At 47.3% G+C, this 25,808-nt stretch overlaps 1 protein-coding gene across 1 annotated transcript in view; it reads left to right on the top strand.

The window, feature by feature from the left end:
- The window catches only part of R3HCC1L (R3H domain and coiled-coil containing 1 like), a 40,594-nt gene extending 16,632 nt beyond the window's left edge, over window positions 1-23,962 (top strand). Inside the window, exons 2-7 of the mRNA XM_056850163.1 lie at window positions 5,747-7,575; window positions 18,031-18,206; window positions 18,684-18,754; window positions 18,909-19,004; window positions 20,000-20,140; window positions 23,861-23,962. Coding sequence (XP_056706141.1) covers window positions 5,761-7,575; window positions 18,031-18,206; window positions 18,684-18,754; window positions 18,909-19,004; window positions 20,000-20,140; window positions 23,861-23,916 — 2,355 coding nt within the window. The 5' untranslated portion in view covers window positions 5,747-5,760 and the 3' untranslated portion in view covers window positions 23,917-23,962. The remainder of the gene's footprint in view (window positions 1-5,746; window positions 7,576-18,030; window positions 18,207-18,683; window positions 18,755-18,908; window positions 19,005-19,999; window positions 20,141-23,860) is intronic.
- Window positions 23,963-25,808: the final 1,846 nt, after the last annotated feature.

Genomic DNA, 25,808 nt, shown 5'->3' with positions numbered 1-25,808 from the left:
TGTCTTGTACTCTGAGAAGAGCATGTTGTGAAATGTCCAGGAAGCCTTCAGTGCTATTCCAGTTACGTTTTCCGAAAAGTGATCTGGGCGTTAGAGATAAGCTTCTCTACCCCTCAGGAGGACATGGAGAGGGATTGTATCCACCATCCTTGTTACTGAGGCTAGCAGTCCAGCACTTCTCTAGAGAAAGCTTACAGTACTGTCTTTAAGGGGAGGACAGTGGCTCAGTGGGTGGGGCCGTGGCTCAGTGGTAGAGCATCTGCTTGGCATGCAGAAGGTCCCAGGTTCAATCCCCAGCATCTCCAGTTAAAGGGACTAGGCAAGTAGGTGATGTGAAAGACCTCTGCCTGAGACCCTGGAGAGCTGCTGCCTGTCTGAGTAGACAATACTGACTTTGATGGACCAAGGGTTTGATTCAGTATAAGGCAGTTTCATGTGTTCATGTGAACAGGGACTTTGGATTGTATTTGGTATGCTGTTGCCAAAATAGTGCAATGAGAGATTTTGGGGCAGATGAAGTAAGGCTACCGCAAACTTCCTCTGGATTGAATATTGAATCAACAGGCTTCCCTGAACCCTCGACGTGTTCTCTAAGCAATTTTTTAAAATGCAGTGTGTTTGCAACCATGGTACTAAACGGAATGTAGACTGAGTTTTGGCATGAGCCAGTAGGCAAGTATTCTCTGGCCCAAGTGACGGATGGATCTCCCTACCTTGTTTTTTTTTGAACTATGATTCCTGCTTGGTTTTCACTTCCTAGGTATATTCCAGTTTGTGATTTAAAAAATTAGGTAGAAGTGCTAGTTAAATATCTAGCTGCTGCTTCTCCTGCCTTTGGGGTCGGGGGTTTACCTGTGCTGTATTGTGCGCAAGGCTTCCGTGTAGGTGTACCTGCCTCCAGATTCTACGCTGTCTGTGCGTTGCACTTAGTGAGGAGGGATCTGTTTTCAGTGAAGGGGAGGGGAAAGGAGAACAGTACGGATCAGGGAGGGGAAGGCAAACAGAGCCTAATGTACCGGAGGTGCCTCGGAAATGAGAACCTTGGATGAATTCCTGGCCCTATTGATTGGTGTACAGTTTATGCATCCTGACATTCATAATCTTGGTCTGTTGCTGATGGTCCAGATTAATGGGCCCAGGGGCTGTCCATCCGTCACTTCCCATTAATTACCAGAGAGGTGTTTTTCCAGTGATTTACCTGACAGTGGGGCCATGATGAATACCCCTAAACAGAGTGGGCAGTGATTAATCTTGTGGCCACACCCTTCCCCAACTCTTCCTTCCCCCACAACCACAGGACAGACCCCCGAGCCATCCGTCTCCATAAACGTGGCCTGATGCATATTTATGGGGGCCTGGGGCCTGGCAGATAGCAGCCTTGCTGTTTGTGCCAAAGCTTATGAAAAATAAATCTCTTTGGCACCAGGGGGCTGCAAATCCACAGGGCCTCAGGGTGGCGGTTACAGTTGAAGGCCCTGCGGTCTGGGGTTTGGAGGAAAGGGTCAGGGTTTTTTTAATAAGAGGAAGCAAATATGTCCAGGCATTCATAAGAGGCCTGAGAACCAGGATTCCTGGATCCTGTCCCTTCCATTGAGAAGGGAGCAGGCTCTGGTGAGTAGCACAGCAAAGCAGAATTTTTAGGTGGCCCTTCCATCCCTTGAAGGGGAGCGAGGTTTAGTGGGTGGGGCCCTGGCTCCTCATTGTTATTCCTTGCCCTACATCAGCAGAAGTTTGTAATTTAAGAGCTTGGACCCAAGACTTCCTGAGCCTTGCTTCTGATTTGCTGCACTGTGTATATTATATCTCTAGCTCTTTCCCTATGTGAACAGTGCTGATCAATAGGGCTCCTTGACCAAGATGGCATGAGGCTGAGCACTGATTTACAAAAAATCTTGGGCAAGCTGGACTCATAGCCGTTGCTCACACTGGTTGTGTGATGCACCTCAGTCATTTCCCAAATGAGCAGGTTGCCCTGGTAGAAGTCAACTCTGGGTTTTTGCTTGTCCTCCTCCTTGTTACCCCTTTACATTTCTAGTCTGTTAAGTTTGTGAATTCAGGACGTCTGGCTTCATCTGCTGTGCCTGAGAATAACCTCAAGCAAGTAATCCCTTGCCCCATCCCTCACTCATTCATTCAAGGTCAGGATTATCACCTCTGACTGGCAACAGCTGCCCATGGTCTCAGGAAGAGAGAGTGGTTCGCTAGCACGTCTGCCTGAGTTTCTTTAAAAGGTGGTGCTAGGGATTGAATTTGGGGCCTTGTGCCACTGTCACAGCCCCTCCCCAGATTTATCTATTCATTTGTTTTAAACATTTATATGCTGCCTTTCCACCCAAATAGGGTCCCCAAGGTGGCCAACACCATTTAACTTTTAAAACATTAAAATAGCCCTTAAGATGTATATCTATAAATATTAAACAATACAGTAATAACATGAAACATACAAACACACACAGCCTGGGAGGAGGGCCAATAAGATTCTACCGGGGGTACGCCAAATGAAATAAACAAGACTTCACCCACTGGCAGACGACAATGGCAGAGAGGAGGCAGACTAACCTCCCTGGGGAGGGAGTTCCAAAATTTCAATGCCTTGATTGAGAAGGCTGTTTCTGAGGTAGCCACCTGACTAGCCTCTAATGGCAGGGACACCTGAAGCAAGGCCTGTGAAGATGATTGGAGTAGATGGGTAGGTTCGTATGAGAGAAGGCAGTCCTTAAGGTGTGCTGGCCCCAAGCCATATAGGGCTTTAATAACAGCACTTTGAATTGGGCCCAGAAACAAATTGGGGGCTAGTACAGATGGAACAAGACTGGAGTCACATGGTCCAGTCAGAGTTCTGGCCGTAGCATTCTGTACCAACTGCAGCTTCCAAACAGTCTTCAAGGGGAGCCTCATGTAGAGCACATTGCAGTATGTTTGCTTGATGCAGCAGCAGGTTTCTGTACTAGAACGTGGGAGAGATACGGGTCACTGTTGGCAAGCATTCCTTTGCAAACAACCTGTATTATTTCTCTTTCTTTGGAGCCAAAGTGGTACTTTTTCTGGGAACTGGGAACAATTCACACAGTAATGAAACAGGAACAAAAGGTGCTGTATTGAACAGATCACATGTATGCAACAAGCCTCAATTTATTTGGTCACACATGTCTTCCTGTGAGCATCTTCTATCTGACGGGCCTCTCTCACTGCAGACATGAATCTCCTGTCTAAGGTATGGATCTATGTGCAGGTCATTTTCGTAAGGCAAGATTCAACTTCTAGTCACTGTCAGGCATCCTGTTGTGAAACCCACTTGATTGGAAAGTGCTTGTGGGAAGGCATTGGTAATAGCACATGTAGATGCTCAGCGCAGCTCCTTCTGCTCCAGATTTATGGATATTTGAGCCTTAATGTAAAGCTGTGTGTACTATATATTTTTAGAAGCATAGCTAAGAAGAGATGCTTAGCATATACTGTGGATCTTTTACCTGTTGGTTTGTGGGGCTTAAGTCTGTTCTTTAGGTGCTTGTCAGTTTAGGATTTATATACTGCACTTATTGCATATCCATAGGAACTTGATTGGAAAGAGGAGAGGGTACCGTTCAGCCTGTTTCTTTCAGCCATGGTATTCATGTAGCTCCTGCTATAGCATTGAGCTAGGGAATTTGGTATTGAGGAGAGGGTTACAGAGAGGCATTCTTACCACCTTTTCTAAGAGCTGGGGGCTTTATTAATTAATAATTTCCTATAGAGATAGCAAGGTGGAGTTTATTGGAGCTTGGAGCTATTTTTTCTTGGGATGTAGGTCCTGGGTGGCTCCTTATTCAGCTCATCTATGACTTCTTGCATCTCACCCTAATCTCTCTGTGTTCAAAGTATACCCGTGTGACCTCAGTAGCTTGGGCTCCCCTTTCCGGTTACTTGTTTCCCAAAAACAGGATTTTGGTAGGTCTCTGGGGTAGGAATGAAGTGTGGACTAAATTTGCATTTCCATTTTGATCTGTTGCAACTAATTCTGTTCAACTGGTTTATCCTCAAATTTCTTTGACAAGCTGTGATTGGATGCGAAAAGTTGTGTAGTTATCAGGTAGGACACGGAGATGAAATGGTTAGTTTGGAAAGGAACGGCCGATGTTCTGAAGGTAGCAATCCCCCCCAACACACACACACACACACATTTTGTGCCTTGAAGGGTGCTAAGCTTATGGCAAGCATTGCTGTGATTCCCTGCAGAGTACAGGTAAAATTTATTTGGGGCTAGAGATGTAAAGGTCTGGAGAAAGGGACCTTTACATCACAACAGGGCTTGAAGCAGCTGGTGTCAGGGTGCTGATGTTGTGGCGAGAGCAAGCTTATTCATGCCCGTCTTTGGGAAAAGCAAGGACAACTTTCTATCTAGGATCTCAAAGGAGTATGTAACAATGCCTCTTTCCTCTCTTGCACCTATTGCAAAGCTGCTGTGGCTTAATTGGGTGTGACTGCCTTGCTTTCTAGGAAGCTCTGTCTGAAAGGCATTTAAGGGTAGAAATAGGTGGTCACAAAGGAGGCTGATGCTATCAAAACCTGATGCAAGGAGTATGTACTCACAGAACCTATTGATCAAAAAATAACTAAGGGACTTTCTCTCCTTGTGTGTGTCACCCATGTGCCAGCTGTCCGCTGCATATTGTATTTTTTGCTGTACTTTTTTTGCTGTATTTTTTGCTCCAAGGACTGAAGAACTCTTTTGACCTATTCATGGGTCTTTTTAGCCACAGCCCCAGTGGTATGAAATGATAAACTGTTAGGGGTCAGGAGCTTGTCTTTGGAGCCAGCGTTTAGGCAAAGTTCTTTTGTTAACAGTGATGGTAGTTTATGTTTTATCTTTGGTAATGGCCACTTATGAGCTAGTTCTAATTATTTGTTGGAAAATTGTATAATTTTTGCCTGTTTTTGTATTATTTCTATGACCTGCCATGGTCCCTCTGTTGGTGGGGAGAATGTGGGTAAATAATTTAAATAAAAAGATAATCTGAATGCAAAATTGGATCTTCAGAAAAATATGATGCAAATACAGATTAAATGTAAACAGAAAACATTCAAATAGCTGTAACTGTTTCACATTTGAAAGGTCCAATACTGACACAATAAAGGGGCCTGCTATAGAATTAAGAAGGGTGTTTTAAAAAGTGTGCTTGTGATTGGAAAGAGCAATTTGGAAACATGAGCAAAAGTCTGGTGTTCCTCCGGGCTCTCGGGGGCCAGTGGAGAGTTGCTTTGGTGTTCTACACTGCTGGTGCTTCCTGCTCTTTGATTGGCTATTCCCTTACCTTTCACTCTAATGCATATTCAGCTCCTCTTTTCCTGTCTTCTTTGATTCAGCAGTGGAGTAGAATAAAGAAGACAATCTGGCTGCATTCACTGAAACCCTGAATCTTAGACCTGAAGTAAATAAGGCAAAGCTGTTATATGCAAAAACTCTTTTTAATGTGTTCTGAGCTCAAAATGTAGGTTTTGCTGTGGCAGGATACATACAGCTGTTGTTGTAATGTAGTTAAAACAGCTAATCCAAAAGCATGCAAACACGCATTTGTCTTTTGCCTAGAGGAAGTTGTTATTTCAGCTAATTCTACTAGCCTTCTCTTTTTCCATGCACTTTTGTTTAGTAAGAGGTAACAATTCCAAGTTAAGCAAACTCCTCATGTCTGCAGTTCTGTGTCTCCCCATCACGCGGGTCTTCATTGTCGGATGTGGGCATTGAACTGATTGATTTGCACTGTTACAGGTGTCGACGCCGCTATGCAGCCAGATACAGGGAAGACCCGGATACGGCCCAAGAAACCAGACATGGCCTTGTATGTTCCCAGAGCTCTGCGCGAAATTGCAGTTCCCAAAACCAGCACCTTATTGGCCACCAGATGTGACAGAGAGGTGAACCATTGTCCACCGGGGAAGGAGATCATTAAAAGACATAAAACAAGGCCAAGTCCCAAAGCCGGGAGAGGCTTGCTTCACAGAGAGCAGGGAGGAGTCCTCTCTCCTCAGGAAGAGAAAAGAACAACATCCAGAGACTGTAACGATGTATTCCACCAAAGCAGCCCAAGTCCAAAGATGAAGTACAAGGAGGGGCCACAGCCCCTGCGTAAGCCCAAACCGTACATGCAGTTGCCTTCCCCTGGGTTCCTGAGTCAAACTCCAGGACCGCTGCCAACCACTGAAGTGGGGTCATCTCTAGAGTGCAGCACTGTGCTCTCCACCAGCTTACAGGAGAGGATGGCCAGTCTTCAGATCCAGCCAGATTTCATTAGTGTGGACTACACTGAGGAAGAAGAGCATATGCTTCCATCAGCAGGACAAGGGACTTGCAGCATTGAGATGAGCAAGCAGGCAGGAGCATTCTTCCTAGACCAGGTAGGGCTGAGTGAGAATGTGCTGCAGTGTGCTAGTGAGAGGCTCTCAGATCAGGCAGAGATGAATGAAGATAGTACACTGGCCAGTAAGGTTAAGCATCTGAGCAAATGTGACTTGGGACCAACTGGGGTAAGTGGGGATGAGACATTTGAAAACTCTGGCAGGGAGGCCACAGGCAGCAGAGAGGCACTTGAGGATTGCTCATCAAAGTGTTCAGGTGAGAGAGCATCAGCTGAAACAGACAGCAATAACAGCATTTCAGGGCACATTAGCAATACACACAGCACATGTAAATACATAGGCAGCTGCAGTCAGACGGAGATGAATGACAGTAGCATGTTGGAATATGCTCCCAAGAGCGTTCCAGGTGAGACAGGTCCAAAGGAAGTTAGTGTGGCTGAGGATGCAAGTGGGAACATTCTGGCTCAAGCGGAAGTGAGTGAGTATAGCATCCTGAAGCATGCAGAGGAAAGCAAGAATGGAGCATACAGTCATGCAGCTGAATACACGTCTGATTGCAACATAGCTAATGTGACTGGCTGCGTGGGTGAGAGCACCTTGATCCAGACAACAACTAGTAGCCTGGCAGCCAGTGCAGTCAGGCAACTCTCAAGTTGTTCAGAGGTGGCTGCAGGTGATAGCTGCTCAGATGAGCCCTGTGGGAGGCTGGATGGTCTGTCCAGTTGCATATTCAAGGAGGGTGACCTGGGGCAGGGGTGTGGCAATGAGAAGGGGGGTAGCTTCTCTCACCTCATCCACCAGGGCAAACCTGAGTCTGAGGCTTCACCAGCAGTAGGAGGTGCCACTTTTGGTTTAGGAGATCAAAACTCAAAGCACAATCCTGAGGCCTGGAGTTCTGCCAAGGAGGCTGCCAGCTGCTTACAGGAATGTACCCCTGAGGAGCTGGTACACTTGCCAGCTGTGGAGGATCCCAAGAGCACTCTGGACCAAGCAGAAGCACCCTGGGGTGGTGCCTTAATGGAAGCTCCAGCCCAGAGAAATGTGGGCATGAGATTGCTGCATCCGTCTGGAGACATGGCCGAAAGGGAAGCCGAACCAGATGTGCCATCCAGCTGGGAGGAGCCCACTAGCACCAGTGATGGTCCTGCTACCCTCAGTGAGGACGGCAATGTGGCAAGTGAGAGCTGGGATTCTCTCTTCAATGATGATGGTGATTGCCTGGATCCACGGTTGCTGGAGGGGGTGAGTACTCTCTTCCAGAACAGAGGATCATGAGACATTCTCGGAGGAGCTATGTGCATGTGGGAATGTATGTTTCATAGCTAGTTCAGAGTTAGGCCAATGCTTCTTCCATGTGATCTTGATCAACTGTGTCTCCATGGTGTTTTAAGGTTGTGGAAGTTTCACAAACACTGTGTCTAGAACTTTTTTTTTAAAAAACCAGATTTTAGATAAAATGTCGTATAAAATTAAATGCACGGACTTCCCATATACTTCGCAACATTTTTTTCTACATCTATGAAGACTAGTAACTCGCTTATTTAAATTTTTGATGAGAACGTTGGAATTCTGAAGCCGCTACCGCCACACCGTTACGCTATATGCTGAAATGATGTATTGTGTGCAGATTTCCATCCCCTTTGCTAACGGCGAGGTGAGGGGCCCATGTACTTTAAAGTCAGGATGAGTATGGATGCTTGCACAAAGGTCAAGAATTATTCATCTCCTGGGTGGCTTGCAGTAGGCAGAGTTGTAGCACCCCATACCATGTGCAAGGCAGGAACGTGCAGCAGACCGAGGAGAGATTGGGATTCCATACTTTTCCCTTATGAAGACTCCATGGATGCTCATGGATGCCCAGTATCTCGTATATTCAGCTTTGGGTTACAGATCTCATGCCTCCTTGGCCTTTCCCGGGGATGGGGGGGGGGGAATTCCTCAATCTGCCCACGCCATCTCTGGCTTCTCACCCTCCTCCTCTGTCCACCAGGCCAGGCTTCCGTTGCCCATGGCTTTTAAAGCCCTTCCTAACATCCAGACCTTCCTCCTTCCCACTGGTCCTTCTCTTCCCCAGCATCCCCAGGCCTGTCTTAGTCCTAGGGAAATATCCTCTCCTCCAATAGTGGCCGCCCCAGCCAGCTACCCCCAGCCAACTGGGTGGGTCCTGGGCCGCTTTATCCAGCTGTCCTCCTCACTCAACATGGCCTGGGGAAGGGTCCCTGAGTCTGCCACGCCCGCTTCCCTCTTTCAGCTCTTCTCTGCCACATCCCGGCTGGGAAGGCGAGGCCAGTGACCCCTCCTGGCCACATTTGCCTGTGGAATTGCTCGACCCAAGTGGCGACTGAGGAGTCAATAAACACAGAAGTACAGCAATTAACTACGGCAGCCGATGCCTGCAGCAGGCAAAGCTCCCGACTACTTGCTAGACTCAGCATGGCTATGCCTCTGTGAAGCAAAGAGAAATACAGTCCTCCGCTGACAGTATATAAAATGTATGCAATAAAGCAAGTGGAAGTGCTGTGCGTGTGGAGTCTGCGTTGCTGTGGAGCAGAACCATCGGGCTGCTGACCAAGAGGCATGGAGAGATGTACCGTGAAGTTTCGTGGAAATGGCAGGTTTTTAATTGGTGCTGGCTTGTTAGCATATTGCCCCGTAATGGTGAAGTGCTGAATGTATTACAATGAGGCGCTCAGCACGGGGAATGTGCAGTTGCCTTTGGTTTGCAAGGAAAGCTCAGTGTCGGCTGGATGGCTGAAAGCCCCTTATTAAAGCTTAAATCAATACCATAAACCCACTACTTTTTGGAGTGACACAAAGGTACCTAAAGTAACAAAGTGTCCTAATATTGCTTCAAAGTGCATCTAGGCCTGCTTAAGAGTCAGGGTTGAACTGAATGGATTCTGCTTGCTAATAGCTCCTGTGAACCACTGAAATTAACTAAGCAGCCTCATTACTAAGGGTTAGCTCATAAACCATCCTAAACCCCTGGCAACGGAAGCTGTTAAAACTCCATGGGGGCAGCTTTTACAGGAAGTAGCTCTGGGTTCACTGCTGCTTATTCCAATCAGTAGCGGCACAGAAATTAAATCTCCCTTTCTAGGCCGGTAGCCTACCAATCCAGACCCAGCCCAGGCCCTGTGCTTAGCACTTCTTGCACAATTGCGGGTGGGGGGCATGTTATCCTGGCGCCTTTAGCAGAAATGCTGGCACATCAAGTGGGACTTCCCTGCGTAGCTGTAGAAGGGGCAGCAGGGATGGAATTGCCCCCAAACCAGGTATTTTTCCACATGGAACTCCTTCTTCCTCTGCCAGTTCTGCATGTTCAGGCGCATGATGTTATCCACCAGTTCCCAGGTGATCACGGGAACACAAGAACTGGCCCCTCCCCCAACAGGTGAATGTTTACAGATACTTGCTACCAGAGTCATGGTAGCTAGGAACTCAGTTTAAAAGCTGAAGTTGAGCTTTTCAAGAATTCAGATGCCAAATGAAGGAGAAGACAAAGGATAACATTTCAGTCTGAGAAGCAGACAGGAGAATTTTTTGGATGCCGGAAGCCACAGCGAAAGGAAAAACAATTTAGATTATCTGGCAGGACTGTGTCTTTATCGTTGTTTTCTGTAACAGTCAGGCTGGGTTGGTGTCACAGGGGGAGCAACAACCATGCAACAGAATGCCTGGGTGTAAACAGGAATGATGAGGCATGGAAGGATCCTCTTGCAAGTGCGCATTTCAGTGCTTTGTCCTTGGTTCTCATAAACCCCAGTCATGGATTTGGCCTCCTGTGGACATGACCTACTGGAAATATTCTTTCTTATAAAACAATTGTGTATCTTAAAACTATGCCTGTCCGTTAAGTGAGAATTGGTGCCAGTACATTAAAAATGTTTGCATTCGAAAGCATCAATTCTAGATATTAAGGGGAATGTATAATATGCAAAAAGGAAGAAGAGGAGGAGGAGGTCCTCCAAGAACAACTGGGCAAGGCCTGCAAGCTAATTTTCAGCCAAGCTGTGGGGATTACTTAGGATCATGCAGGCTGTGGGGATTTTATTTTATGATTTATAGATTTCTTTCAGCATTTAATAACTGCTTCTTTGAACAGTGCTACAATCAGAGAATGCCCCCAGAAATGGCAGTCGCCACGCCAGGTGAGGGATGGATCCATGCAAATTTATTTACGTTATTTATAATCTGCCTTCGTCACTTGGTCTCAAGGCAGATTACAAAGAGTAAGTCAAATATAATCAATAAAATGGGACATCCAGTAAACAAAGAAATAGGATTTGAGTTATAGAACCAATAAATAAATAAACCTGGTAACTGATGAGCAGACATTGGAGTGACTGCAGAATGGGAGTAATATGCATGTTCCATCTAGCTCCCGAGAATAGCCGAGCTGTGGTATTTTGCACCAACTGGAGTTTTTGAATTAATTTTGAGGGGAAACCAATGTACAGTGCATTACAGTAGTCTAGTCTTAATGTCACCATGACTTGTATCCAAGTAGGCAGATCAGCCTTCTCAAGGTAAGGGGGCCATTTTTTGAGCTAGGCTGAGTTGTAAGAAAGCCTTTTTTGCGACTGCATTAGCTTGCTTCTCCAGCAATAATGTTGAGTCCAGTATAACCCCGAGGCTCTTAACTGAGTTGGCGTGGGTCAGCTTAACCCCATTGAAAGTGGGCAGCATAGCGTCCTTCAAGACTTTCTCCTTCCCAACCAGTGTTCTGTTTTTCCAAGGTTAGTTTCAGTTTGTTCAGTCTTAACCATTTAATCACAGTAACCAGGCAGCAGGACCTCTACCACATCATCAGGAGATTTGGAGAAGGATATATATAGCTGAGCATTATCAGCATATTGATGATAGCCAACCCCCAAACTATGAATGATTTGGCCTCAAGGCTTTACATAAAGACTGAAGAGCATGGGGGATAGGATTGCACCCGGTGGGGCCCTACAGGATAGGTCCCACACTGATGAAAACTGGTCTCCAGTGGCAATTTATTGGATCTGGTCTGTGAGGAATGATTTGAACCAGTCCAATGCACAACTTGATGCCTACTTCTGCGCCACAAGGAGATGACATGGTCCACTGTGTCAAAGGCGGTAGAGGAACAGGGAGGCCTGACCTTTGTTTACATTTAGATGAATGCCATCAACTAAACTCAGCAGAGCTGTCTCCATTCCATAGCCTGATCTGAATCCAGACTGAAAAGGGTCTAGAAGAGCTGAGTTATCCAAGAAGACCTGGAGCTGGTCTGCTACTGCTGTCTCGATTACTTTGCCTAGGAAGGGCAGAATAGAGACTGGGTGATAATTGGGTACATAATTTTTCTGTAGGGATTTTTTTTTTAGTAGTGAATGGATAACCCCCTCTTTGAGTGGCTGAGGGAAGGTGCCCTGAGTTAGTGATTGATTTATAGCAGATACCAAGGATTTGTTGATGTGGTCTTGACATGAGTTTAGAAGCTAAGATGGGCAAGGATCCAGGGCACAAGTAGTGGTCTTCACAGATCCCAGGAGTTTGTCAACATCCACCAGGGAAATTGGGTCAAAGTGGTCCATAAACAGAACAGGCGTTTTTTTAGGCAGCTCTTCCAGTGGACCTATGTTACAGTCGGCATCTAAATCAGAGCGTATTCTTGATACTTTTGCAAAGTAATAAAATATCACAATAAAATATCACAATTATTTATCTGGTACTGATACAATGAAGACTCAGTTTTTGGAGTCAGCAGAAGCCTTGTTACCTTAAATAATTGGGATGATCAGGAACTAGCTGATGCACTAGTAGCAGAGTAGAAACATTTCTTAGCCACTGTCACTACTGCTTTATAGGTCTCACAGTGAGCTCTATAACATGATCTGTCAGATTTAGTACGAGTTCTCTGCCAGCACCATTCTAGACGTCTCCCAACCCTTTTCAGATCACCTAACTCCATGGTAAATCAGGGGGCTGGTTTTCATCCCAAGGTTGAGAGAGGTCATTGAGGGGCGACCTTGTCAATAACTTCAAGGAGCTTCAAATTCAACACTTCAACTGCAACCTCAATAGAGCACATGTTTGGAATCCTAAAATCCCCTAGAGCATTCTAGGGGAGTCATAGTAGGAGTCGTAAGCCTTCACATTGACCTTGGTTTTGAGTAGGTAGTGGTCAGACCATGGTTCAGGGCCAATCTCCAGCCCTGAAATCAAACCTTCCCTCAAAGATTCAATGCAAAAGATTAGGTGCAAAGTGTGGCCTCTTTCATGTGTTGGACCAGTCACAATTTGGGAGAGACCCAAGGCAGACAAAGAAGTTATAAACTGGGCTGGCCCCAGTGAGATATAATCCGCATAATGTTGAAGTTCTGCAGAAGGATGAGTCTGGGTGTCTCCAGCACTATATCCAAGACCACCTCTGCCAATTCAGACAAGGTGCCCACCTAATCTATCCTGTTAGATGGTGTGATGTTTTTATTTAAATTTCACAGGCAAGACATTAATGAAGACATTCTGGTCATCTGATTGAAGGAATAGCATGCTATAGAAAAAAAAGTACAAAGAATGGTTTAGGCTATAACCAATCCAGCACTGTTTCCTTTCAGCATTATTGCTCATTGTCCTGGGATAAGTATGTGTATTTCCATGGTTTGTGCATTTTTCCCTCCTAAAATTGTCATTTGGGTTTCTTATTCTTTCTCCTTAAGAAACAGTGAGCTTGTGCCATTGCAATTGCATCAACATACCCACACATACTTTCCCCCAGGCCTACATTTTGTTTAACATCTCCCTTCTCCCTTAAGGCAGAGAACCTTGAGACAAGCTTGCTTGTGCAATAGTTGGGACTATAGGGTCATGAAGTAGCGAGGTTTACCATCTGTTACAAGAAATTAGCAGACAATGTTAACAGGATGTCTTCACAAATGGGTATGATGGTAGAAAATCACTTGGCGGGGTGGGGGGAGCAAGAAATGCTTCAATAACAGAGGTGAAAGGATAGGACAATAGCCAGGAATAGGAGCAGTGGAAGACTTTTGTCCAGACCAATTGCACAAAAGTATGTATGTCTTAAAAATATTGTCGAAGGCTTTCACGGTCAGAGTTCATTGGTTCTTGTAGGTTATCCGGGCTGTGTAACCGTGGTCTTGGAATTTTCTTTCCTGACGTTTCGCCAGCAACTGTGGCAGGCATCTTCAGAGTAGTAACACTCTGTCCTTCAGTGTTACTACTCTGAAGATTCCTGCCACAGTTGCTGGCGAAACGTCAGGAAAGAAAATTCCAAGACCACGGTTACACAGCCCGGATAACCTACAAGAACCTATGTATGTCTTGTTCTTCATCAGCCTTTTTGTGAAAAGAAAAAACAGCATTTGGGTTGTCAAAAATGAAAACCAGGTGCCACCCAAGTATGTAGCTGTCTTTGCATGAATTTAAGAAGCAGAACATACAAAAAAGCTTCTGGGGAATAACATCTGCTGGGATGTATTTGCCCTAGTGATTGCTCCTGAACTTACTGCAGTATCCACTGCAGACATGCCCCTTCTTGGGTCAATTTGCATGTATCTTGCAGTAAATTACTCACAGAGGTATACTAGACTACTGTGGGAAGTTCCTGTGTCAGTTTAAAACACTTCTCCGTTAATTGCTAGTGTAAAATGCAACTAAAGTTTGTGTATTAGAGAGGGAGAGATGCTGGGGAAATGTTGTAGTGAAAATTCATGGGCAGGATTCCTGCAAAAAACAAACCAACAGAGTTTGGCTTTTCTTCTGCAGTTCTAGCCCTGTGGCTGTGTTGATGCAGATATGCACTTATCCATATCTTCCTGCTTGTGTTTAAAAAAGAAAAATAAGGTGAGATAAAAATAGACAAAAACCCTGAGAAAACAACTTGTGTCTAAATAAAGCTGTGTCTGTGCTATTGCTTGCCCCAGTGAGAAACTTACTCTAATTCCTTGTGCCAAGGTCAGTATAACTCATTGTGCTGCGTAGGAACCAGAGCACTGGTATTGGGGAGTGTGAAAAAGTGGGGTTGTGGAAGAGAGCAATCAGATCTTTGCAGACATCAAGGGAGGTGCTTTGCATTCCATCACCAGTTGAACATCAGTGCCGGGCTGAATGTTTTACACACAAGGTGGATGGGAGGAGGTACTGATTTGTGTGTGTACATGTGTGGTGGGAACAGAGGACCAACTGTGCTCATTGTAGGTGGTATAGTTGGGATTAGGGGTATGCATTCAGATATTTCCAATCTGAAATGAAGTTCCCTTAGTTTTCAATCTGTTCTGACACTAAACAGGGAATTTCAGCCACTGTTTCTGATTGTAACTATCCAGATGCACACCCGTACTTGAAATATAGAAACATAAAGTTGGAAGAGAACTCCAAGGTCATCTAGTTCAACCCCCTGCCCAACACAGGAAATTCACAGCTACCTCTCCCCCACACACCCCAGTTACCTCTGCTGTATGCTCAGAGGAGGAGGAAGAAGAAGAGTTGGTTTTTATATGCCAACTTTCTCTACCACTTAAGGGAGACTGAAACCCGCTTACAATCACTTTCCCGTCCCCTCCCCACAACAGACACCCTGTGAGGTAGGTGGGGCTGAGAGAGCTCTAACAGAGCTGTAACTTGTCCAAGGTCACCCATCTGGCTTCATGTGGAGGAGTGGGGAAACAAATCCAGTTCACCAGATTAGCCTCTACCTCTCATGTGGATTGTCTCATCATAGGGTTTTCAAGGTAAAGGTTGGTCAGAAGTGGTTTACCAGTGCCTTCTTCTGCGCAGTACTAACCAGAGTTAGCCGTAGTGGCACTGCCGTTGTCTATGAAAGATCTTCCGCCAGTGTCACCTTCCACTACTGCTGCTGCCCAGTAGCTAACCTTCAGGGATTCCTCTACCCCCATCCCCATTGGAACTGCCTGTTCTGTTCTGCTGATGTGGCCATTGATCCCTTAAGGGGGTGGATGCATCTTCGTCTGGTGTCTCAGCTGTGACCATTCCGTCTTGAGTGACTCTGCTAGGAGTTTAGTCTCTTGATAGAGTCTAGACCCCTTACGGTATTGCTCTCAGCTTCCCTGACACTCACAAACCCCCTCACCACGTTAAGGTGTGCATCCAGAAGGGGTCAATTTGCAAGATCTGAGCAAGGCTGTCAAAGATAGGACATTTTGGAGGACTTTCATTCATAGGGTCGCCATGAGTCGGAAGCGACTTGACGGCACTTAACACACACACACTCATGTGGAGGAGTGGGGAATCAAACCCGGTTCTCCAGATCAGATTCCACCTCTCCAAACCACCGCTCTTAACCACTACACCACGCTGGCTCTGATGTTAGTGGACTATGTATATTTTGGGTCTTGCCTTCTATGGGCACAACACTAGCATTTTCTGCCTGCCTAGCAATCGTGACTGTTGATTGTTGTTAGGGTTCTGATGGTGGGGGGGGGGGGCAAGGGGAGCATCAAGGATCTTCTCCCTTTTGGCAGCCCCCGGCTTTCCTTACACAAAGGAGGCTTGTCTCTGAGACGGCTGTGCTTGGTCTTGCTCCTCCTGAAGACGTAGGTGGATTTTTCTTGTTTTCCTTTCACAAAATCGGGATGAAAAAGGCACTAAACAAAACCAAAATCAGATCCATCCAGCCCAACCCCTTTTCTTTTGACCCAGTGAGGAAACTGTGAGTCGGTCACCCCTCAATGCATGTGTATATGTAAACTACATGCATATCCAAATTAGGAGGGGGAAAACCTTTAATTTGTAACCGAAGGTAAAAATCTCCCTTCTGTGCTTTTCTGAATTATCCAGGTTCCCTGCGCCCACAAGCAACATGGCTGCCCTAGCAAGCTGCCCACCCAGTTGTGCAGAGCCTTGCAGTGTACTCCTTCAGTCACCCGTGGAAAATATGCAATCATTGGAAACATATCTCTATAGAAGATCAGTTCAGGGGGGGAAAGCTGTGTTTGCTATTGGAGATGATATAACTAGCCAGTACACGTGGGTGGAGGGGGTAAGCTATAGTTTAGCACAGGTTCTCAAGGGGTCACCTTCCCACCTCATGCAGAAACGCCTGTAACTCCTGATGGGTTATGAGGCTCCACCACCCCAGCCCTGTGCCTCTTCTTTTTCCATCTCAAAAGCCGAGCAGGAATCCGCAGCAGGCTGCCCTGCTTGCCTGGAACGTGCACCGGCTCAGATAAATCTTTGGAGAGCGTTGAGCCGTGGCAGACAGTCTTCATTTCCTGTGTCCTCTTGCTCCCTGCTGCCTGTGCATCCGCTGGCAGAACCTTTCCCAGCACAGGACAACTCTTGCACATTAGCGATCTCTGGGAAGGAGACTGAGAATAGGAGGCTGGGACTGTGTTAATGCGGCACGAGGGCGCACAGTTCCTGTAAGTGACCCAAGACAGGAAACACCAGCATTAATGGGCTTGCTTTCTCAGTGTGTGAACTGTTGCTAACATATTTGTTGTAATAGATGCCTGAACAGCATTGCTTGAAACACATATGCTCTGAATAGCCTCATAGCAAGCTCGTCATGGTCAGAATTCAAGTTGTGCAAGGATCAATGGTGCATGCTGAGCATTAAGCTCTCCCTCCTCTATTAGGCATCATAGAGAATTTTCCATACTTTGTGAAATGCTCTGTCTCATCCCCCCCCCCATTGTTCAGCGGGCGGCCCCCAGCCGTCTGTGTCGCCTCTTCTGCACCCAATGGCTTGTGAAGGGCAGGGGTGCTCATGCAGAGTGCAGTCCACGGTCTCTGATAGTCTGCTACGCCACTCGGTGTTGTAATTGCTGTACTTCTTCAAGTGTTTCCAAGGCGTGAAGCTGTTGGGATCTGATCACTAAGTTTCATAACGTTTAGGTTCACCGCCTGGCTCCTCTTAAACCTACAATGGCACACACTCTTTGCTGTCCCTGTTGTTGCAGGCTCACCCCTTCTATTACCCTTGACTATTGACTGCGTTACTGTGTTGAGACCACCCTTGACAACACCATTATATTTTCTGGTTCAGCATCTGTTAGGGTATAGTAGCTGCCAGGGGAAATACAGGTCTCCACTTGGCACTGCCTTGCTGTGTTTGGCTTTCTCCTTCTGGTTCTACCTATTTACCTACTGTAAACAACATACCCACCTTGAATACCGAGTTACAGTATGCAGCTGCTTCTGGAGTTGGTTGGGGTGCAGCTAGTCTCTCTTCTGTGGGGTGTTGAATGGGCAAGATGTATCCTTGCTGAGAGCAAAGGCTCCCTCCAGCTCCCTCCTCTGGAAACAATGAGGGGAACCACCTCCCTGGAACTGGTGAAATGGCAGAGGGAAATGTTAAATGGGGAAAGTATGCAAGCAGCAGGAGGCATCTGATCAATAACTCCCAATCTCCCGTGGTCCATCAATCCTTCTCCAGAGCATGAGCCCACTGCCCCATCAATCAGCCGGTGCACCCGCTTCAGGGCTGCCAAAAAAGCCCAGAGGCTGGGGTACGCAAGAGTGCTTGGCAGTGGGAGGAAGTGCGTGATTTTCATTTGCAGGGTGGGGATCTAGTGAAAGGTCAGTTCCCTGAAAATGACACCTGTGTGCATTTGTGCGTATGCATTTGTGGCCTGTGGTGGGTGTATGCATTTGTGGCCTTTGCCACAAAGGAGGAGGAGGGGTGAAGAGGGCCTTCTGATATGTCACTTTGCACATCTGGTTCACTGACACTGCTTTCTCCTCCAGCTGTCTGGCCACGCCTCACCCCCCTCTGGATTTCAGGAGCCACGTTTTGACTACTACAGCCACTCTCCAGCTAATCTGGACCTGAGTGAGTCCGAATTTCCGCATGTCATTGAGATCTATGACTTCCCACCGGAATTCCGCACAGAGGACCTGCTGCATGTTTTCTGCAGTTACCAGTGAGCAGTATGCCCCATTTTGCACAATTATGGGTTCACCTTTGTGCTAGTTTTGAGAGTGGGGGTGGTGATAAGCATGAGAAATTTTTCCAGCTTCTGAGATTTCCTTTTCCGTTGCCTGCTGCCTTAAAGTCTTCACCTTCCCCTCCCCCTCCCTCTGCTCCATATGTTTAATGCCACCCCTCAGGTGTGGAGGTATTCCCTGACTCAAAGCCTTTAGCACCTGCCTTGCTCCAAAGCTACCCAGCTATGGTTTGGCTCTGCTTCCCATTGAAGGAGTGCTGTACCAACAGTGCCAGACAATCTTTCAACCCTCCGGTGAGAAGTTGAGAGTGCAAAGATACAGCCTCCCTATCTCCCATCCCATCAAAAGTTCCCCTTGGATAAGAGAGGAGCTCTGTACTGTTGTTTTTCTTCTTCCCCACCAAGAATGGCCTGACACCCCCAACTTCTCTCTCTTTTGTTCTCCCTCACCAGGAAGAAAGGCTTTGACATTAAATGGGTTGATGACACACATGCGCTGGGTATCTTCTCCAGCCCCATTGCAGGTAGGAGCTTTAGCCTGGCACCAGAGGATAATCTTACTGGTTGGAAAGGAGATTTGTGGCATAGCAGGCTATGCCTCTTGACAGTTTTCAGCAGGCAAGAAGTCCCACCCGCTTGATCCTATTACCTATACTATGCCTGTTTCTCTTCCTACAGCTGGAGATGCTCTCAGCACCAAGCACCTGATGGTGAAAACCCGTCCGCTGTCACAGGCCACTAGAGCTGCGAAGTCCAAGGCCCGAGCCTATGCTGGTGAGGCCAAAAAGGACCCCAATCTCTACATTGCCAACAGGAGAAGAGAAAGAGCTTGTTTCTCTCCTTTGCTCTGCACCCCATGCCCATAGCTTGGGGTGAGGAGAAGAGAAGGAAATCAGCTGGGCTTCTGATCAACCCCCTCCCCCCAACCAGTTTGCTGCATCTCAGCAAGACTGGGAGGCAACAAAAATTCCAGGATAGGAGAGCAAAAGAACCTCGCTGCCAGCTGATCTTCTGGGAGTTGGCTTCTGATTTCCCCCCTCAAAAAACTAAACTAAACTTTGCTCGGTACACAGCAAAATTTCCCCAGCAGGAGATCAGAAACGGACTCCCAGCTGATCTCTTATCAGCTAGGTAGCTCCTTCTGATGGCTGCATGCAGCCTGTTCCTGCAAATAAACACAATGGGTTGTGAACAGCCCATCGATTAATTGGCTGCCTGATCACTGCTGGTGAACGGGAAGAGAGCTGAACTGGTAGGTGTTTGAGCATCCCTATTGCGAATGAATGGCACTGTGGGTTGGCGCAGGTTGGTGAGATTTTAGACATTTTGTAGTGTGGCCTTCTGTGAGCCAAATTACCCTCCTTCAGACTAATCTGTGATCCTGCCAGTGCTTGCTCATATTACATCCAGCCAGGTGGATTCCCTCTGTCATTGTTATTTCAGGATACCATGTCCGCTGTGATACATCTTTGATGCCTACCTCTACCCTAAAACCAGTTAATATGTTAAATCTGGTGTGGGAAGCTTCATAGAGGTTCTCTTCCTGCCACTCGCTACTCTGGTGTACCTGTGGCAAAGGGGAGCTTCGCAGCTACAGCTGGTGTTCTGCTCCTTCTCTTCTGGCATGTATCCTTTCAGGCAGCCCCTGCTTTAGCAGAGGGGATGATTTGGTTCCCTCAACGTTCCCATTTTCCCTTCACCATGGAGAATAATACATAGTGCTGGGAGTCAGTACTGAGACTTCTGCCTTTCCTTGCCAATTCCTCTAGAATTCCTGCAACCAGCCAAAGAACGCCCTGAGACTTCAGCCGCTCTGGCCAGGAGGCTGGTGACAGGCGCCCTTGGTGTGCGGAGCAAGCAGAGCAAAGCAGAACGTGAAGCCGAGCGCCAGCAGTTACAGGCAGCCCGAGGTAAGCCAAAGAAGACAGGCAACATTATCGGTATGGGGAAGTCGGGGGTTAATGTTGTACAGAGCAATGAGTGTGTAAGGTTGTGCTGATCCGAGCTTCAGTGTTGTAGAGTGTAGGTGAGGGATGCTTGGGGATTTCTTAGTGTCTCAGCCTGAGGCTGCTGTACTTTTCCTTACTGCCCATGTTCTGGGAGCCCCTGAGGAGTCCTCGTGGCCTAGCTGTCTGCTTCAGAGTGGGATGACAACTCAGCTGAACCAACTGTGTGCTCTCCCTGGTGTCACACACCCGGCTCTGCCTGTCTGAGTTCCACAGGGAAGCTCCTGGGCAATCAGTGACTCTGCTTTCTGGATCACTAGGTGTGCCTTGCTGAAACATGCAAGGGTGTAGAAGAAGGAAGCTCCTTGTTGTCAGATTTCATATGGGGAAAGGGGTGCTCTCACTTCACTTAGCCAGACAGTCTCTTCCCATTCACTGCTGTCAAAGTAGTGCACAACCAAGTGGAATAAGGTGTCCTTGCTGAGGAAAGTCTTGTGCTCCCTTCCCAGCATGCTCTGGGGCACAGGAAGCCGTCTGACAGGTGGCTCCTCCTGGAGCTGCTGTCCCTTGCTTGTTGTTATCCTTTAATGGCTCTGTCCCTTTCTGGTGTGATGGCAGCTGGCTCACCGCCTGCCCTTCGGCTGCACCAGCCAGATAACAGTGATGGAGCGTGCTAGCCTGGCTGGAGAATGCACCGTTTTGCCCTACTTGCTTGGAAACCGTAATGAGCTTGCTGAGGTCTTCGCACGTTCCCAGCGTGTCTGTGTCTTCCTCTGCAGGAGAGAGGGACTCCACTGAGTATCAGCCAGTTGAGAACTGTGTCCCTGGTCAGTGGGGAGCAGATCATAGAAGCTTTGGGAGACACTCTTCTGTCCTGCACCCACATCACATCGCCAGCATCCCCTCCAGGGAGGGCATTGCTTGATATTGCCTCTGGGACAAGTTCCTAGGCTCCTAGGCCCTGTGTTTTTTTGAGCAGCTTTGTGCAAAGTGTCCTGACATTTGCCATACCCATAGGAATCTGCCTAGGAATCTCCTGTTCCTCGATCACTGGATTTCCAGGACCCAGTTTCACAAATGTGTACTTGTAGGCCATGCCCGGCTTTCTGACTCTGCACAGTTATTTACTCTAGGTGTAGCAAATATGTAACTGGAGGTCAAAACTAGATGTTGCAGCAGGAAATCCATCAGTCCCCTATTACTTTTTTAAATGTGAAGTTTCAGCTGTGCTGACCCCTGGTTTGGATTAGGGTTTGTGGGAGGTTAGGGCTTAATGGTGTCCCCTGCCCAGTGCTGTTTTCAAGGGCAGCTTGTCCAGCTCTGTCAAAGTCCCATTTGCCCTAGAAGGGAAAAACAAATTCCTGTGGTCTCCCCTGGACAAATAATAGCTCTGGGGTGAGGAGGAATCAAACAGTAAAAGCAGCACTGGAGGAGAGAGTCTTCTAATCTAAAAATACGCACGTAGTCACACACACACCCCCATATGTGCATCCTAGCCCTGATCCAAATTAGGGTCCTTGGATGGTTACAGTGTAAAGTTTAAATTGTAGCTGTAGGTTCATTTGCAGATCTCATATTGCTGCAACTGGTTTGGCCTTACTGATCAGGCTTGGCTCAAAAAGAAGAGCTTCATGAAATGAGCAAGGGGACTGAATTACTAGACAAAGGGCCGAGGACCACAAAAGTCAGAGGTAAATGCTATTTCCCCAGCTCAGTCTCTCCGTTCTGGATTGATACTTTTATCCAAGTGCAATTTCCATTACTGTTAATACGTACACTGGAATGTAGATTTGTTGACCCAGTCGTACAGATGGGTCAGCTGAACACTTTGCGAATACCCCCTGCACCACCTCAGCCTGGGTACGGGAGTTAAAAATCAGAGTACCCACCTCAGCCCCATTTTTGCTTGTTCAGCACCTCTGGGCTTTTTAGAGAAATTATGTCCTGCAGCGTGGAAGGCAGAATACACTTCAGGGACAAGGGCAGAACCACTGAAAAGCCTTTCTGCCCTCGTCCCTGAAGTGTATTCTGCCTTCCACGCTGCAGAATCTCTGGAAATAATCAAATATCCTTGGAGAGATCAATGACAGGCTGGATGGCCTTTTATCTCATGTGTTGATCCTGGGAGTGGGAGACAGAGTACCTTAAGGACAAACTGAACAACATGCTAGAGATTCCATGTGTGGCGTTCCCAAGCATTTTTTCTTTGTTAATGGTAGTGAAGCTGGGGTGGGGCTTTGAATTGAAACCTAGCCCCCACCGCACCGTTTTCCCAACCTGGAGTTGCCCCATAGATACCTGTTTCAGATTCTCAAAGGCCCTTCAGGCAGAAATTATCATCAGAACAGGTGGTGCAGATAATTAACGATGTAAATATTTCAGATGTATTAGGTGCCTAACTTCAAAAACAAGCTTTTTGCACTTCAGAAGGGTGTTGACAGTTGTTTGTCAGTTCAGCTGATAAATTTCCATGTGATTGATTTGATTTCCTGCTTCCAATCTCACTTCTTCTCCCCAGATAATTCTCATTCAACTCAACAAACACCTTCCCTTTCCTGTGGAATATTCTCAGGAAGCCCTCCACACACACCCCCAAAGCGAGTCTGGTAGCCACTGCCCAATTGTTCTTTTCCAACTGGATTGTGAGTGTTGATCAGGCTAGGTCTCTGTGACATTCTCAGCTTAATCAGAAGTTAATAAAGATTTTTTTCCTCCGTAGCTTTAGCTTGAATAGGATCTGAATCCAATAATCAGTGCAAATGCTTCCATTGCCATTACCGCTGCCAGTAACAGTATGTGCTCTACAAACTGAACTTTTCGAAATGACTCCCTTGTTGGTTTTCACATACATGTGAAGCCTGGGTCACTGTAGCCTCATGTTTGAGCAGATGGTTTGGCTTATCATGTCTTCTTTTACTGTGCCCAGGTAAATGTCTTTGTAGGCTTTTCCTTCTCATGGCCATTTGAGAAGAGGAAGAGATTCTAGTTCTCAGTCCCTCTTTCTTTGGGGGTCCTGGGAAAAGGGCAAGGGTGTCCCTGGAATGGTGAGAGCAGTCCTCAGCTCCATTCAGTGTCTTTAGGGCCAAGTGACGGAAGGTATGGGTATAACTGGCCCTGTTTACCTGTCACTCTGGGAGAAAAGCAACTTGGGTGGGGGGGAATAAGATAGCATCAGAGGCTGCAGTGTTCAACTTCGGACGCTAGATGGTACTCCAATCCAAACTACTGCTCTAGGACACAACTGAGAATTCTGGTCCAGCTGCAGGAGGCAGTATAAGTCATGCGTAGGAACAGCTAATTTACTTTAATTGCAGCTGCCGGCTTCTTGGTGTCTTGTGTTCTTCCCAGCTCACTGGCCTTCCCTGGATCTCTGATCCAGGCAGAGGTGAAATGCAGCACACTGGAATGTTGGATGGATTCGGCTGGGCACGGGAACATACTGGCGTGGTGAAGTCAGCACCGGGCACACTGTTCTGAGTACCAGCAGGGCAGCTGACCGCAGTTTGTTGAAGAAAGCAGTGTGGCATGCCACAGAAGCAGGGCTGGCAGCACAGCCTAGTATGTCAAGGGAATAAAGGGGAAAAGTGTACCAAAGAAGTGGCGAAGGTTTGTGATCTCATGGCTCTTCTAAGTCCTGGGCTTCCCGCATTGACCACCCCATCACCTGTCACTCTCTCCTTACAGAGCGGAAGCGCCTGGAGGCCAAGCAGAGGGAAGATGCCTGGGAAGGCCGTGAGTGAGCCAACTCTATGGCAAGGTGCAGACGCATGACCATAGATTGCTCTCGGTGAAGCAGGATTGGAGCTCCAAGTGACCTGGCTCCTTCAACATTGGAGAATTTCTGCCATTCCCTTTGGGATAAGCAGCAAAGTATCGGTCCTTGTTTATAGCCAGAATGTGCTTTAATGGGAATGTATGGGGCTCAAGCAAAGATCCCTCTAGGATGTTTCTGAGGCCTCTGGATAGTGGGGCTGGAGTGCTTCAGAGTACTTCAGCATGAGTTTCCATGCGGACAGCATGCCCAAAGACCTGTGGCTGGCACTGCTCACGGAAGAAGTTATGCATTACATATGCTCGAGTGCTAGAGCCTTCCTGGCTACTGTAACTGCCCACACTGTGGGCATCAGACGGAGTTTTCTAAGACTACGCTGAGTTGTGGCAGCTGTTTGAACAGACCAGCTATAATAGCTAGGTATTCACTGCTGAATTTTACTATTAAAGTATCTTTATTTTACGTATTACAGTGTGTCAAGCAGGCAGCTTGATTTTATTTGCTTCATTTATACACCATTTCCCCCCTAGTTGGGACCCAAAATAATATACAATATTTCCCCCTTCTCCATTTTATCCTCATAACAGCCCTGTGAGGTAGATCAGGCTGAAAAAATGTGATTGTCCCAAGGTTACCCAGAAAGTGTCCATGTGTAGAGCGGGGATTCAGATCTGGGTCTCCCAGGTCCAGGTCAGACGCTCTCTAGCACTTGTTGTTTTCTACCTGCAAGTTGCTCTTGGATTGGGATTGTGAATTCTTAGCACTGTGAATTCAGCAATGCTGATGGTACTCAGGAGCTGCCATCACAGTGGTGGGATTGGACTGAATCATAGTTTCTCCAGAATCTTTAAAGTTGGGGTGTTTACTGGAGGTCAGCATATGGTACACAGGGAGATTGTCTGCATATCCACTGGTAACATTCTGAAGCAGCTAAACGTGAAGTTCAGAGAAAAGGCTGAACTCATTTTGAGACAGAAATGACTGCCATCACTTGATGGGGTGATGGGAAGATAGGATAGATGTCAGAGGCCTCCTCCACCCAAGCTGCCTGCGAGGACACAGGCCCTGGGTTGTGCTGACAGAACAGCTCCTGCCATGTTATGCATGCTGGTGGGATTCCCTTCTTTGTGGCAGGAATGCTTTGGCTGCAGCCCCAGCAGCAGGTCACTCCCATCCTGTGAATAGCTGGCTTGGAACAGCCAGAAACGGGGCAGCAACACAAACATGCTTGCTGTGGCCTCTGGGCAGCTGGCAGGAAAGGTTGGATTTCACTTTACGGGTAGCGACCCCTCAGGAATGCTTCCCGAGGACCAGCAAACAAGCTCCTATCTGTTCCAGGCAGCTGCATTACAACCACCTCGGCAGCAGGCAGATTGGCCACTTCCTTGTTAAACCTGCATAGTCAATACACCTCTGCCGGAGATTCCTGTGGTCAGACACTCCCAACTGTTTGGGGTCAAAACTCGGGGGCCAGTTTGACTCTCTGAGCCCAGGCCAGGAGTTCTTTGGCTGTCGCAGCGGTCAAGATCCAAGTACACCAACATGATTTCCTGTGAGGAAGCAGACGCGACGGCAGTCCAAGCGCTGAAGGAGCACAACATGCCCTAGACTAGGCCCTGGTGACGGGGCTCGTGAGTTGTAATGGGGTGGGGGAAAAGCATTACAAAGGCCAGGATTCAACATCCTCCTCCAGTGAAGTTCTTCAAGGGTGTCTCCAGCCACACATGTTCCGTTACCTGGCCAAAGAGGAAGGCTGGAGCATTCCTTTCCAAGTCTGAGGACACTTGATAGGGGAAGTGTTGTAGAAGCAGCCAGTCTTCGTTAGTACTTGCTTGGGGTCAGGTCTGGGTGGGCCAGGAC

The sequence above is a fragment of the Euleptes europaea genome, chromosome 5, assembly GCF_029931775.1.
Source record: "Euleptes europaea isolate rEulEur1 chromosome 5, rEulEur1.hap1, whole genome shotgun sequence".
Taxonomy (NCBI): domain Eukaryota; kingdom Metazoa; phylum Chordata; class Lepidosauria; order Squamata; family Sphaerodactylidae; genus Euleptes; species Euleptes europaea.
This window is presented reverse-complemented; position numbering and strand designations above follow the sequence as displayed.